Source organism: Eleutherodactylus coqui, chromosome 5 (assembly GCF_035609145.1).
Source record: "Eleutherodactylus coqui strain aEleCoq1 chromosome 5, aEleCoq1.hap1, whole genome shotgun sequence".
Lineage (NCBI taxonomy): Eukaryota > Metazoa > Chordata > Amphibia > Anura > Eleutherodactylidae > Eleutherodactylus > Eleutherodactylus coqui.
Window position 1 is genome coordinate 6,618,788 of NC_089841.1, and position 16,728 is coordinate 6,635,515.

General features: G+C 39.7%; 1 protein-coding gene across 1 annotated transcript; it reads right to left on the minus strand.

Annotated features, from left to right (window-relative positions):
• Positions 1-4,617: 4,617 nt before the first annotated feature.
• LOC136627238 (serine/threonine-protein kinase SBK1-like) lies at positions 4,618-6,227 on the minus strand. Its single transcript, XM_066602168.1, has 3 exons — positions 6,065-6,227; positions 5,502-5,701; positions 4,618-5,397 (listed from the first exon to the last, which is right to left on the minus strand). The coding sequence occupies exons 1-3, from the start codon at positions 6,225-6,227 to the stop codon at positions 4,618-4,620; spliced, it is 1,143 nt and encodes a 380-aa protein (XP_066458265.1).
• Between the last annotated feature and the right edge of the window lie 10,501 nt (positions 6,228-16,728).

The following is a 16,728-nucleotide window of genomic DNA, read 5'->3' on the forward strand; positions in this document are numbered from 1 at the left end:
CTGCCCCTTTTGGTATCCACCTATATGTTACCACATGACTGTATGTTGGAATCTCTTCTATCCTTAGGTGAGGTACCAAGTAGGACTGCAGTAACACTACCTGTGACTGGATGGACTAAACACCCCCTGGTGGCAGGTAATATAACAACTAGAGTGAATAGGCTTTTTGAATTAAAAGATGAAGATAGGAGATGATATAGTAAAGCTGTTACGGCGCGTTCACACAACAGTTTATGTTCAGTTTTTTGTCAGCCAACAACAGGGGTGGAGAGAAAGAATAATGGAGAGATTTGCATGCCTTCTGTATTTTGGACCCGCTCCTGATTTTGGCTCACAAAAAACTTTTTTTCACACTTGTTGTGTGAAAGCGCCCTCAGTCTGCTTGAAATGGGTAACATTCCTACAGAAGGGATGAGAATATGTTTTTCTGCTCAAAACCAGTTAGAGATTCTACAATCTGAAGCTAATTCAGGAACTACTGAAAGTAGGAAAGTTCCAACTATGTTTCTTCGAGAAATACACAACTCTACTTGGACCTATGCAACAAAATCCCCTATGGGAAATACCGAGCAGTGTACTCCGGGTACTCCATGCCTACAGACCACTGCTGACAAGATTTCCTTTGTAGCAGTTTTTGCATTTGCTCAAGGTCAACTTTCTGGCCACCCAATTACACATCAGTACAGATGACAACATATTCATGTACCCCACTCATTGTATGAAATCAATCTGCAGTCCTTGGAACGGGTACAAGGGCTATGGAGTGCATTTAAGTGGGACGTTTAACAGTTTTCCCAACATTATGGCAGACACAGATGACACAACCTTGCACAAACTTGTTTGAAAAATGTTGCATGTTTCTGAGCAATTTAGGGGGTTTATAAATGTACTTATATACTCAGACCTATAAATGTAATCTATTTACTTATATACTCCCACCTAGAAATCTAATCTATTTACTTATATACTCCCACCTATAAATGTAATCTATTTACTTATATACTCAGACCTACAAATGTAATCTATTTACTTATATACTCCCACCTAGAAATGTAACCTATTTACTTATATACTCCCACCTAGAAATGTAATCTATATATTTATATACTCCCACCTAGAAATGTAATCTATTTACTTATATACTCCCACCTAGAAATGTAATCTATTTACTTATATACTCCCACCTAGAAATGTAATCTATTTACTTATATACTCAGACCTATAAATGTAATATATTTACTTATATACTCCCACCTAGAAATGTAATCTATTTACTTATATACTCCCACCTAGAAATGTAATCTATTTACTTATATACTCCCACCTAGAAATGTAATGTATTTACTTATACACTCCCACCTAGAAATGTAACCTATTTACTTATATACTCCCACCTAGAAATGTAATCTATTTACTTATATACTCCCACCTAGAAATGTAACTTATTTACTTATATACTCCCACCTAGAAATGTAATCTATTTACTTATATACTCCCACCTAGAAATGTAACCTATTTACTTATATACTCCCACCTAGAAATGTAATCTATATATTTATATACTCCCACCTAGAAATGTAATCTATTTACTTATATACTCCCACCTAGAAATGTAATCTATATACTTATATACTCCCACCTAGAAATGTAATCTATATACTTATATACTCCCACCTAAAAATGTAATCTATTTACTTATATACTCCCACCTAGAAATCTAATCTATTTACTTATATACTCCCACCTATAAATGTAATCTATTTACTTATATACTCAGACCTACAAATGTAATCTATTTACTTATATACTCCCACCTAGAAATGTAATCTATTTACTTATATACTCCCACCTAGAAATGTAATCTATTTACTTATATACTCCCACCTAGAAATGTAATCTATTTACTTATATACTCCCACCTAGAAATGTAATCTATTTACTTATATACTCCCACCTAGAAATGTAATCTATTTACTTATATACTCCCACCTAGAAATGTAATGTATTTACTTATATACTCCCACCTAGAAATGTAATCTATTTACTTATATACTCCCACCTAGAAATGTAATCTATTTACTTATATACTCCCACCTAGAAATGTAATCTATTTACTTCTATACTCAGACCTATAAATGTAATCTATTTACTTATATACTCCCACCTAGAAATGTAACCAATTATTTATATACTCCCACCTATAAATGTAATCTATTTACTTATATACTCCCACCTAGAAAGCTAATCTATTTACTTATATACTCCCACCTAGAAATCTAATCTATTTACTTATATACTCAGACCTATAAATGTAATCTATTTACTTATATACTCCCACCTATAAATGTAATCTATTTACTTCTATACTCCCACCTATAAATGTAATCTATTTACTTATATACTCCCACCTAGAAATGTAATCTATTTACTTACATACTCCCACCTGCAAATGTAATCTATTTACTTATATACTCCCACCTATAAATGTAATCTATTTACTTCTATACTCCCACCTATAAATGTAACCTATTTACTTATATACTCCCACCTAGAAATGTAATCTATTTACGTATATACTCCCACCTATAAATGTAATCTATTTACTTATATACTCAGACCTATAAATGTAATCTATTTACTTATATACTCCCACCTAGAAATGTAATCTATTTACTTATATACTCCCACCTATTAATGTAATCTATTTACTTATATACTCCCACCTATAAATGTAACCTATTTACTTATATACTCCCACCTAGAAATGTAATCTATTTACTTATATACTCCCACCTAGAAATGTAATCTATTTACTTATATACTCCCACCTAGAAATGTAATCTATTTACTTATATACTCCCACCTAGAAATCTAATCTATTTACTTATATACTCCCACCTAGAAATGTAATCTATTTACTTATATACTCCCACCTAGAAATCTAATCTATTTACTTATATACTCCCACCTAGAAATGTAATCTATTTACTTATATACTCCCACCTAGAAATGTAATCTATTTACTTATATACTGCCACCTAGAAATGTAATCTATTTACTTATATACTCAGACCTATAAATGTAACCTATTTACTTATATACTCCCACCTATAAATATAACCTATTTACTTATATACTCCCACCTAGAAATGTAATCTATTTACTTATATACTCCCACCTATAAATGTAATCTATTTACTTATATACTCAGACCTATAAATGTAATCTATTTACTTATATACTCCCACCTAGAAATGTAATCCATTTACTTATATACTCCCACCTATTAATGTAATCTATTTACTTATAGACTCAGACCTATAAATGTAATCTATTTACTTATATACTCCCACCTAGAAATGTAATCCATTTACTTATATACTCCCACCTATTAATGTAATCTATTTACTTATATACTCAGACCTATAAATGTAACCTATTTACTTATATACTCCCACCTATAAATATAACCTATTTACTTATATACTCCCACCTAGAAATGTAATCTATTTACTTATATACTCCCACCTATAAATGTAATCTATTTACTTATATACTCAGACCTATAAATGTAATCTATTTACTTATATACTCCCACCTAGAAATGTAATCCATTTACTTATATACTCCCACCTATTAATGTAATCTATTTACTTATATACTCAGACCTATAAATGTAACCTATTTACTTATATACTCCCACCTATAAATATAACCTATTTACTTATATACTCAGACCTATAAATGTAACCTATTTACTTATATACTCAGACCTATAAATGTAACCTATTTACTTATATACTCCCACCTATAAATATAACCTATTTACTTATATACTCCCACCTATAAATGTAATCTATTTACTTATATACTCCCACCTAGAAATGTAATCTATTTACTTATATACTCCCACCTACAAATGTAACCTTTTTACTTATATACTCCCACCTAGAAATGTAACCTATTTACTTATGTACTCCCACCTATAAATGTAACCTATTTACTTATATACTCCCACCTAGAAATGTAATCTATTTACTTATATACTCCCACCTACAAATGTAATCTATTTACTTATATACTCCCACCTAGAAATGTAATCTATTTACTTATATACTCAGACCTATAAATGTACCCTATTTACTTATATACTCCCACCTAGAAATGTAATCCATTTACTTATATACTCCCACCTATTAATGTAATCTATTTACTTATATACTCAGACCTATAAATGTAACCTATTTACTTATATACTCCCACCTATAAATATAACCTATTTACTTATATACTCCCACCTATAAATGTAATCTATTTACTTATATACTCCCACCTAGAAATGTAATCTATTTACTTATATACTCCCACCTACAAATGTAACCTTTTTACTTATATACTCCCACCTAGAAATGTAACCTATTTACTTATGTACTCCCACCTATAAATGTAACCTATTTACTTATATACTCCCACCTAGAAATGTAATCTATATATATAAAGCTGAAAGCCCTCACAGACTCACTCACTGACTGACTGACTCGCCAAAAGTTCTCCAACTTCCCGATGTCAAATATCAAATTTCTATCTCTGCTCCAACATGAAATGATTGATACTTTCTCATCCATCCTTCCAATCTTCTAGAGGAGTCTCACTATCATACTCAGAGCTGTCAGAAGCCAAATAGCCAGATATAGTACTTAGTAGAGAAGTCGTTAATATGCTGCTGTAGGAGACGTTTGATAGGGGATTTGCATGTGCGTTTTTCCAGATATCAGACTTTTGGTGACATTTCGAAAGCTCAAATTCGACAGATACATTTGTGGTATCTGCATCGCTTAAGGTTCCTTCAGAGGAGTCGATGATTTCTTGTTTCCAACATTCCTCCAAGAACAACAAAACTTCACCAGATTTACTCCTCTTACTACAGTCTATGGCTAAAAGACCATTGAACATCTTCAGAGCTCCAGGTGGAAATCTGCTCCACGGTGATGGTGGCTCAATATTCTCCATATTACATTGCCATTCAACAAAACTGCTATAAGCTTTGTCTGTGGAAACTGCTGACTGCCAAGGAAATTCGCCTGTGAGCAAACAGTAGAGGACAATACCAAAGGACCATACATCCAAGGGGAAGTCTACAAGCAAAGAATCCTTGTCGGTAACTTGGCTCATCTCTGGAGCCATGTATGAAACAGTGCCAATCCTGGTTTTAGCTATTATTCCTTTAATACATGAAAGACCAAAGTCCGTAATTTTTATACAGTAGCAGTCCTCATCAAACACCAAAATGTTCTCTGGTTTGATATCCAAATGCACCAGCCCTTTACTGTCTATGAATTCTAGGGCACTGGAGATCTGCACCGCACATCTCTTTACTGTGTCTTCCGGGAGTCCATCCTGAAACAGGGAAATGCATGAAGTCAACAAAATGGAAATGTTTTAACAAGATGTAATGCTATTGGTAATGTAGTTCTCGGGATAAATTGGGGATTTCTACTTACATGAGGTGTAATAAGAGAGCACAAATCGACAATCGACAGTTCCTGGGCAAAGGCAAAGTAGTCCCAAGTCTTGAAGGCAGTGCCAAAGCTTCCAATAATATTGGGATGAGAGGAGAGGAAGAAGGACTTGCTGAACTCCATGAGGAAGGCAAATTCAGTTGTTTTGTTCCTGTCAAGGAGCTTTAATGCCATTTTCTGATCTGTTTATGTAGAGAACATTGTACATTTATTACCTACAAGTAGTTATAGGATCATCTCTGGAAATATGGAAATACACAAAACTAAACCATAGACCCTTCCATCCTCTTACCCATCTGTTATCCCCATCTGTTATCCCCTTGTGATTGCATCATATTAGGAAACAGACTATATTACAATCTGTGAACTATTTTGATGGATTTGTTCCCATTTGTATCATTTTGAAGATTCCCAAATATCGATATTCTGATAGTTATACAATATTCCCAAATCTCCCGCATTAAATCTAAACCTTGGAGATTCTGTCCTCTCACGATCTTCAGACTATTCCATAGCTATAGTATTAGATAATTGACCACACTGACCTGTTTTCTTGTCTTGTACCATGAGCACAGAACCATAGCCACCATCTCCCAGCTTCTGCATCACACAGAAGTTTTCCTGAAGATCTATCTCCTGTAGACCCTGGGAAGCAAGGGAGACAAGTCCTTCCAGGATAAGCTGCACATCTCGTGTACTGGAGGCCATTGTGTCCTGTAGAAGTGAGGGGCAAGAAAATATTTAATGGTGACAATTAGATTTCTCTCTGACCTTTATAGAGTGAAGTATACTATCCAATGTGATGTATATAGCAAATGATTAACAGAAATAAAATCTAAAATCATTAAGAATAAGGTGAGAGTAAAATTGCAAAGCTTACCTTGGAGAAATCAAATTTCAGTTGGGACTGTCTGAAAATTCTTCACAAAGAACAAAGTCTCAGGGAGGTTGAAGTCTTTGGAAGCAAAGAAGTCACTGACTTGAGAATGTAGAGGCCTTTTTATATAATTGGAGGTAAAGTACTTCCAAGGATCAATGAGCTCCTGATTGGCCAGGAGTCAATATGAACTTGTATACATAACATCATCAGGTATCAAGGGAATTAACATTTCTATAGCATCCCTGTAAACTGCAGCCATAAGTGGGGTCAAGTGTTGAAACTTTCTTAGACACACCCCATTGTAAGGAAAGCTCTTCTTTAATAACATGTGGCCTTACCCTCCAATATTATAATGATTGCATGCCTTTTCTGATTTGCATTATCATGGAGACTCACTAATCTTTTATATTAGATTTTTATAAACTTTTATATATATACATTTACTTATATTTTAAAGTTGAAACTGTAAAATCAGTGAACTTCCTGCAGTAAATTTACAACATATATTATTTTTTTAAAAAGTGCATTCAGTAGTATAGTCAGCAGAATCAGTATTTTCTACACTTTTCTGGAATGGCCATGGGGCCAACAATCCACCTAAGGTTTGACTGAAATCGATACTCCACTGTATTCCTCCTTCATCCAGTAATGTCTTTATATATAAAGAAGGGATATTGCATTCTCTCTATAACTCACTACAAATGAAGATTGCATTATTATAAAGCTTGCTTTTATCTCATTTTTTATTCATAATAGAAGGAAAATTAACATTAATAAACTCTTTCAAATCCACAGATTGGTTGAAAGAGTGAAATCTAAAAAGTAAGCACTGAATAATTTTCCAAGATTACGGTGAGCGCTTCAGGGATTATCTCTGCTATCTCCTTCAGGCCCCTCTAAACCAAAATAAACAAGCTGAATATTATCTGAATCCAAGGCCCAATTTCCAGATGATATTCCAATTGTCACTTTTCTCTGGGCTAAATACTATAGCTCCTACACCCTGATGACGGGAGAGCTGGTCTTTTAGCACAGAGCCTCATGCCAGACTCAGTTTACCTGGCAGCATTTATCAGTTCATGCAGGGATCTAATCACTTGCTGAATCTTCAGTATATAGCGGGGTACTGCTGCAAGGTAGCACACACCATTTGCAGCAATTGTTAGTCGTGACCCTGATACTTGTCCATAATTAGCAAAGCAGGATATTGTTTCTTTTAGGCTGTTTATGTCTAATGTATTATACTCATCCACACTATGTTAAGACTCATCTTTTTAATGCATTGCTATCACAATATATTTTACAACATATCAATTAAGGTTAGTTTTTAAGGGGACCCAACTGTTAGTTTCAGTCAAAGGCTGTGGTGGGATTGCTTTCAATTTAACCCTAGTGGGCTCTTGACCCCCCCCCCCTTCCCCCAATTTTCATTCGGATTCGGTTAGATTTGTACCCAGGACCTCAGTACTGCAAGGTAACAGTGCTAAACACTTTGCGAACATGCTTCTCCTTCCTCTTGCTCCTTTGTCTCCCTCCTCCTGTACCTCTGTGTGGGTTTTTTCTTAATAATAGTCACCTTTATTTATATAGTGCATACATTTATTGAAGAGGAGGAAAAAGAGTGAGGAAGATGTAGAAAGAAGAAGAATGGTGGCTCCGTGGTTAGCATTATGGACTTACAATGCTGGGCTCCTAGGTTTAAATCTGACCACAGGCAACAAAGGCATGTAGTTTGTACGGGTATAGGGTGAATGAGTCTTCTCTGCAGTATATACCGTATTTTACCGTGTATAAGACGCACCCCTGTATATGACGCACCCCTAGTTTTCCCTTTTAAAGCTTAGAAAAATTAGATGTTAAACATAGAATAGTACTCATGTTTATGTAGTGCTGTTCTATGTTTAAACATCACTAAAAGTCCCTGTTATACTCCCCAACTGTCCCCTCATGGCAGCCAGCAGGTCCTCTGCTGCTCTCCCCTTTCACTTACTGTTTACAGGTTGCTATGGGGACCAAACGCAGGAGACTACAGACTCGGTCAGCCAGCGCTGACAGGACATGGCTGGTGAGGATACAGTTGTTCTATGTGTGTGTGCTGTGTATGTAGTGTGTATGGGAGGGTGTGGGACAGCCTTGGGCATACTCACCTAGCCGCTGCACTCCCTCTCCCTGCAGCTGCTCTCTCTGCTCTGTATTGTGCCGGCATGTTAGTGTAAGTTTTCGCCGGATCACTTCTGATGAAAACTTACACCATAATGTTGTCATCCCATGTATAGGACGCGGGGGATTTTCGACAAAACAATGTGTCAAAAAAACGTATCTTATATACACCGAAAAATACGGTATCTTGTATCTGGCTTCATTTTTTGTGAGTTGTGCATTTTTTTTCTCACCTCTTTGATTTTATGTAGTTAATTGAGAGAGAGCATAGGTACTGACGGACACACAGTGGCCATAATGCTAACGAACACCCGCATTTATCAGTGTGTGTTTTTTGTGCATGAGACTTTCTATATAGGCTGGAGGAGGCCAGGATGGCATGCTGGTGTGGCACACTTTTTTAATGCAGAGCAATCCATTGCTTTGTCAGTGTGGATTGTAATCCTGTATTGTGTGGCTCACTTATTTATGGTGGTCATTCTTGCTATCGGTTCATATTGTGCACACTAGGTTTGTTAGCAGTCCCCCCTCCCCTGCCCTGCATTGAGCTGAGTGGCTGCCCAATAGTCTGCACATTAACATTTTGCTCCTCTATATTGCAATCTGGCTTGCTGCATGCTACATGGGTATATGGTGATTGAGCCTTCCCTGCAGTATATATCTTGTATCTGGCTTAATTTTCTGTGAGTTATGTCTTTGTGCATTTTTTCCCCAAACTTTTTACTTTATTCAGCTTCTAGGGTGGGGTTAGGGAAGAGTAAGGAGGGAGGGGCCCGGGAAAGTTGGGGGTAAGGGGGATTAGGATTCCAGGTTAGATTCCAACTCAAGGAAAAATGATTTATCCAGATAAGCAAATGGCTTGCTAGCGATTTCCAGCATAAGGCCTCGTTCGCACAAGCGTGGTTTACACACTGTTACAGCAGCATTCTGCAGTGAACAAGCTGCTCCGCGCTCTGTAGAGCAGCCTATTCACATGTCTGTGCTGCGAGCAGAGTGCTGTCATAGCTCCCAAAGTAGCCTGTGGTAAGCACCATGGACAGCGTCGCAGCACAGAGCTGACAGGCGAGTCGGCACTCGCTGTCCTATCTTATTTACCAGCACAGCTCTGTGTGAGCGCTTCTATAGCAACCTATTGGTTGCTGTAGTAGCATGGCTTACACACTGCTTTAGCAGCGTGTAAACCACGCTCACGTGAACAAGGCCGCAGAGGCCTAGGGATGGGTCCCAACCTTAAAGGGGGAATAATCAATTCATATCTATTGATTAACATCTGTGGGTTGAGAGCAAATCTGCCAGGATTTCCACATGGTACTGAATTTCCCATGGGTTCTTAAAAGCCCAGCTTTATAAGGGCTTTTACCCACTAGCATTTTTTTTATTGCTGCGATATCGCTGCACTTTTTTACTGCAAATGTGAATGAGACTTTTTAATGTTAAAATCGCATCACAAAATAATCGCAGAAGTGAACACTTTTCACAATTTTTGTGCGATGCGCTTTTAACAATGGAAAGTCCTATTGACATTTGCAGTAAAAAAAAACGCAGCGATATCTCAACAAGGTTAAGTAGCATAGACTTATCTAATTTTGGTGCATTGGTTATCATGTTCCAAAAACAAAAGTGAAGCCACTGACCAAAAAACTTAGCAGAGCACATAAAAATCTATGCTGCCATTTCATTATTTTGCATATTTGTCACTGCTATTCATATGAAAATTGCCTCGGATCAATTTTGACCCACACTTTAGAGAATCAAAAATAATTTCAATTCAGCCACATTAGAGGAATTCCAAGCATAAGCTGCCCATCTTGCCATAATCAACTGGCTTAACTTGAACTCTATTGAGATAAGTCAAGAAAAAATTATGCTTGCATGTGATAACAGAATACTATTATATAATACTACACAGTGATTTTATATATATATATATATATATATATATATATGTGTGTGTGTGTGTGTGCATATACATAGTGATTATATAATATTAGTAAATATTATTTAGGAGTTTCTAGTGAACAATAACAGTGTTATGATTGATGACCAGGAATTCTGCCTGAGGCCTTAGTCACACGGGCGTTTTTTCGCGCGATTTGCGGATCGCATGACGGATGCGCATCCGCAAATCGCGTGACCGGGGCCCAAAAATCGCCCGAAAATCTGCTCCTAGCCGCGTTTCATTAGAAACGGGCCGGAGCTGTCCAGTGCATTGCATTCAATGGAGCCGGCAATACAGCCGGTTCCATTGAAAGCAATGCGCTGCGGGCGAGCGCGGGATGAATTGTCGGGAAGGGCTTAAATATATAAGCCCTTCCCTGCAATTCATCCAGAAATGTGTTAAAATAAAAAAATATATATACTCACCTTGTCCCGGCAGACGGAGTTCAGCGCGGCCGGCCTGCAGTGGGTGTGAAGGGGGTGTGGGTCAGACCTGCCCCTGATTGGCTCAGCCTGAGCCAATCAGAGCCAGGTCTCACTCACACCCATTCATGAATGCTACTGTAACACAAATTACTGATAAACTATATGTTGGCTGAGGTTTACAAAAAAGGATCACAGAGCGCTATATTTAGGCCTAGTTGCAAAGTCCCGCATCAGATCACCGCCCTGGGAGCAGGAGCCGTACACAAATCTCCACAGGTCAGCTTAATCTGATAGGTTGACCGCGGAGAATTGGGGCAATTCCCAGCATGCTGCGAATTTCCCCAGACTTCTCTTCTCCACCAGCAGAGAGCAGCGGTACCTAAAGATGATTTTCTCTGCAACCGCGGATGCAAGCATTGTTCTCTATCAACGTAAAAAACGGGGACATTTACCTTTGTCAATCTGTGTATGATATTCATCCTCCCCCTCCTGCTATCTCACGTTATCACCCCGAACGGCCAATTTTTCAGTGGGCCAAAAAGCTCATAACTTGTGTAAACAATATTTATACGTTTCTATTCTAATTAAAGCATTGAAACTTCCACCTGAACTAATTTTTTTAACTGGGCTGCCTCCAGGCCTAGTTACAAATTAAGCCACAGTAAGCTCAGCGAGTAATGGGTTTCATCTGCCCTCTGGGTTGGACATGGGCAAATTTTCTGGGGTACATTTGTACTGTTGGTACACAAATTTTTTGGGCCCTCGCCTACAATGTAATCCAAGTAATTTTTATGGGCTTCGCCTGCACTCATGGTACACCAATGTGTCTGGGGTTGGCCTACACTTTTGCTACAGAAATGTAACTCAGTTCTGCCTGCCTATACTTCTGCCACAGTAATGCTACAGGGGTCTGCCTATACTTCTGCAACAGAAATGTAACTTTGGTCTGCCGATACTTGTGCTCCTGAAATGTTACCGTGGTCTGTGTATACTGTTACTACTGTAATGGTACTAATACTGGCCTCTGCCTATACTGCTGCTACAGAAATGTTACTGGGGTCTGTCTATACTGTTACTACAGAAGTGTTACTAGGGTCTCCCTAGACTTCTGCAACATAACTGTTAGTGGGGTCAGCTTATACCTTTGCTACAGGTGTATTACAGGGATCTGTGCATACTATGGGTGCACTAAATGTTTTCCCATCGCGGTGTTCAACGTACCTGCCCCACTCCCCCCCCCCCCAAAAAAAAAAAAAAAAAACAACAGACTGACTGGGGCATGCAGTGTGGGCCGAAGCCAACCTGCATTTAATCTCGCGTAACCTCAGCTTTAATGGAGGCACTGCAATGGGATTAATTTATGTACCGTCGGTGGTTTCCAGGGAGCCACCCATGCTGTGGGTGCACACAGACTTCCCATTGAGGAGTTCTACCTACCTGGGACAATGAAAATTACCAAGACTGACTGGGGCAAGCAGTGCATTTCATCTCACGTTACCTCAGCTTTAAGGGAGGCACTGCAATGGGATTTTTTAATGTACTGTCGGTGGGTTCCTGGGAACCACCCCTGCTGTGGGAGCACACTTAATTCCCATCGCGGTGTTTGACCTGTCCGGCAGAAAGACACTGACTGACTTGGGTAGGGGGCAGAGTGCAGATGGCTTTCCCTTACGGTGTCGATTGAGCTATGCGACACCTAGACAGAATGAATACTGTGTGGGAACATGGATTCCCGTAGCTATGTAACTCATGCCTATGCTTGCAGCTCCTGACGGAGGTGGCACAGAATTGGAATGAAGATCGAACGTCAATTTCTCATTGATTCTCAATAGCATTGTGGGCTATCGCCCCACCCCTTTTAAAGAGGGTCGCTACCTGGCCCTGCCAACCCTCTGTAGTGTGTGACTCTGGTTCTTCCTCATGGCAGACACACTTATAAATAGACATGAGGGTGGTGTGGCTATGCAGCCAGCATGTGGCATGAGGGCAGCTGAAGGCTGCGCAGGGACACTTTTGTGTGCGCTGCGGACGCAAGGTCGTGCGGGGGGATTGGGCAGCATGTAACCTAGGAGAAGAGGCAGCGGTGTGTCCCACAGACAGTGATTGTGCTTGGTTGGAGATAGTGTGGTGCTTAGCTAAGGTGGGTTTGTCCGAAGTAAAAATTGTTAGGGGGGGGCTCACTCTTGCCGCTATTGTGGCTTAAAAGTGGGACCTGGGAGCCTGAGATGCAGCCCAGCATGTTGCCCCTTGCCTGCCCTATCCGTATCTGTGTCTTTTCCATCACTTTCGTAGGTTTTGAGGATTTTCACAAATGAAAACCTTAGATGAGCATGGGTCATATAGAAAAATGCTCGAGTTGCCCATTGACTTCAATGGGGTTCGTTAATCGAAACGAACTCTCAAGCATCGCGGAAAGTTCGACTCGAGCAATGAGCACCCGAGCATTTTGGGGCTCGCTAATCTCTAGAGAGAAGTATTAGATGTCAAGCAGTGGGAAATGTTTGCAGACAGTCATGCTGGGTGGGCAAAAGATAATGGATTACAGGAAATGTTGAATAGTTGGGGGGAAAAAGTAGAGCTAAAGAAGATGCATGATACCAGAGAAAAGAATTTAAAGGACAGGTCTATTATGTTCCCCCATTGCGTCTGGTCAGTTCCCTCTTCCACCTCCACCCCCTCCTTCACCTCAACTCCAACCATCGTCTCCTCCCCCACCAAATGCCAAGCCATCCACTCCAAGGTCAAACATTGGACCGGAGGGATGGAGCTGCTGGCATTGTGGACAACAAAATTGGATTTTGGACCGGATTGGCAAGAGAGCTGCCTGCTTGCAGAGGTCCTCGGCACAAATCGCCTATGCCGATGCTCACTAGATCCAAGGCTAGTGAGTGGAAGCATGAGGAGTACAAGGAGGGGACACAGGGAGCGGAAGGTGGTACAGCAGTAGATAAAGCACCTGGGGAAAGTAGAAGGAGCCAATACGATGCAGCATCACAAAAAGTCAAATATAGACCATGGACGCACCAAGAGCATATGTCGCTCATACAGCAATTACAAGACCCCATGACCAGACCTATGCCTTTCTTTAGACAGATAGCACAAATACAAGACACAAACTCTGCAACATAGACTGATCTGGGTACTCTGGTTATGTTAAAAACAGGGAAGGCAGTGGGAACTACAATCTTAAACTATGTGAAAGACTATTGTGGCACAGATTGGGATAAAATTGAACAGAGAATTGAGAAGTAGTAAGATATTTTGTAATTGGTCTAGAATGTTGGGCAAAAGAAAAATTGAAAGAATCCTCCTAGTCTCTTTCTAATATCACACAAGAGAAGGATTAAAGTGTAGAACAATTCTATGCCCGCCTTCAAAAACATTGGTCAGATCTGGGGTATAGAGGCATACAAGAATTGGGCGACCATGTGCTTAGCATGGCCTTTGTAGAGGGGTTGCGAGAACCCTTGAGGTCTAAACGCATGGATAACAAGCCTGAGTGGAAACAGTATGAAGCTGCAGGTCTGGTACAGGCAGCCATTTGAACTCAATTTAAAAATAAAAAGGACATAGCTCTGTTATGATAACACAAAACAGCACTGGAGAGACCAAATCAAAAAAGGGCACCCATCCCAAACATAACTTTACATGCCATTTCTGTGATCAGCCTGGGTACTTTAAATGGGAGTGTAGAAAATTCCTCCAGCAGAAGGGTGGTGAGCAACCCACAAAGGCCCGAGTCACCACAGGAGAGAGAGAAAAACAAGATTGAATAGCTGGTGACCATCTGCCCTTCCCCATGAACAATGCAAAAGAGGGTGTGGCCATTTTTCTAAAAGGGGAAGTACTAAATAAGGAAATTGCTTTCCTTGTTGATACAGGAGCAGCAACTTCAGTCATCCAAAGCCACCTAATTCCTCCAGAATACCGGCAAAATATAGCTCAAACTGTTGTAGGTCTTGAAGGAGTTCCTAAGAAACTTCAGGAAACAGTTCCTCTCCCCATAAAATTCAGAGACCAGACAGTTTTAACAAAACTATTGGTGAGTGGTGATTCCGCTGTCTGTTATAGGCACAGACATGCTCTCTGCCCTGTCAGCTTCCATTCAGTTTACTGAAGAAAGAACAGTGCAGATTGATTTTGCAAAAACAAACACAGAACAATTTTGCCAGATGGTGGCTTCTCTAGATGATCCACAACCAATTTTCCTCTTAACTCCAGAAGAAGTAATATTACAGGAAGTTCCAAAGGAACTCTGGGCCAAGTCCAAAACAGATATTGATCATATAAATGTGACACCCATGGTAGTCACACTAAAACCAGGATGCATAGCCCCCCAAGTAAAACAATATCCATTGGATAGGCCCACAAATGACACTTACTTCAAAGGGGGGCATTAGAGGAAATAACATCACCAGCTAATACTCCCCTCTTTCCAGTTAAAAAGAAAATGCAAGAAGGACAACCGGATGTTTATCGCATGGTACATGATCTTTGGAAAATTAATAAACTAACTGTACTTGATACCACAGTAGTACCAAATCCACATACGCTTTTAGCACAAGTCCCGCCAACTGCAATATTTTTCACAGTGGTACATCTCACAAATGCATTTTTCAGTGTACCGATCCATCCGGATTGCCAATACCTTTTACCCTTTAAGGGTAAACAATATGCGTGGACTGTCCTGCCACAAGGTGCGCAGAATTCTCCAAACATGTACACCCAGGCCCTCCAGTCTGTCTTGCAGGCCTGGTCTCCGCCTGATAGAACTGTGCTGTTGCAATATGTTGATGACCTTTTACTTTGTGCTTAGGATCTGAAAGCATGTCAATCTGCATCCATTTCTCTTCTAAAATTTTTAGCAGAAAATGGCTGCAAGGCTTCAAAGAAAAAATTACAGCTTTGTAAACAAAAGGTTGTGTTTCTAGGCCATTGCCTATCTCAAGGGACCAAACATCTCACAGACTAATGCAATACTGCAATTCAAGCCATTTCTGTACCTTCTGCTGCCAAACTCCACACCTTTTTGGGACTTGTCTCATACTGCCGTCCTTGGATCCATACTGCCTCATCCCTGATGCAACCACTCTATCCACTGTATGACTGTCTTCAAAGTGTTCCTTTCTCTCCCACTCCTGAAGCAACTGACAACTTCCATGCCCACTAACATCTCTTTCCAATGGTGCACAACCTTGAACCCGACTACAGAGCTGAAGGCCCTTACTGAGGCGTGTAGAGTGGCAGAAGGTAAGACTGCAAACGTTTACACTGATTCCAGATATGGATTTCGCATTGCTAATGATTACGGCCCATATAGAAGGCCAGACAATTTTTAACTTCGGTAGGACAAGACATTAAAAATGGTATAGCAGTACAGAACCTTATGAAAGCCCTACTCCTACCAGACAAAGTAGCAATCCTAAAGGTGAAAGCTCATATCAAAGCTGACACTGCTGAAGCAAAAGGCAACACCCTAATAGACCACAGCAAAGGCAGCAGCCCTCAAGCTGTGGAAGAAAGAAGAAAAGAAGATACTGACTGCACAAGTCAGAAACTATGATTTGGACATTTATAAAATTTTGGACATTGATGTTCTAAAGACATTACAGTCACAAGCCAGCAAAGAAAAACGGACAAATGGACTAATATCGGAGCAGCAGAACAGGATGGCGTATGGCGAACAGTCAGCACAACTTGTCTACCACAATCCCTGTACCCCATCATGGCCCAGCTTATCCATGGAAAGACTTACCTATTGAAGGCAGCTATGCTACTGACGCTTGAGAGAGAATGGGTGGCCCC

Excerpts from the sequence above, each read along its gene's own strand:
- LOC136627238 (XM_066602168.1), bottom strand. The coding sequence starts at position 6,227 with ATGGCCTCCAGTACACGAGATGTGCAGCTTATCCTGGAAGGACTTGTC. Across the intron at positions 5,702-6,064 it reads GGTACAAGACAAGAAAACAG|ATCAGAAAATGGCATTAAAG; the intron begins GTCAGTGTGGTC and ends CTACATAAACAG. Across the intron at positions 5,398-5,501 it reads GCTCTCTTATTACACCTCAT|GATGGACTCCCGGAAGACAC; the intron begins GTAAGTAGAAAT and ends TCCCTGTTTCAG.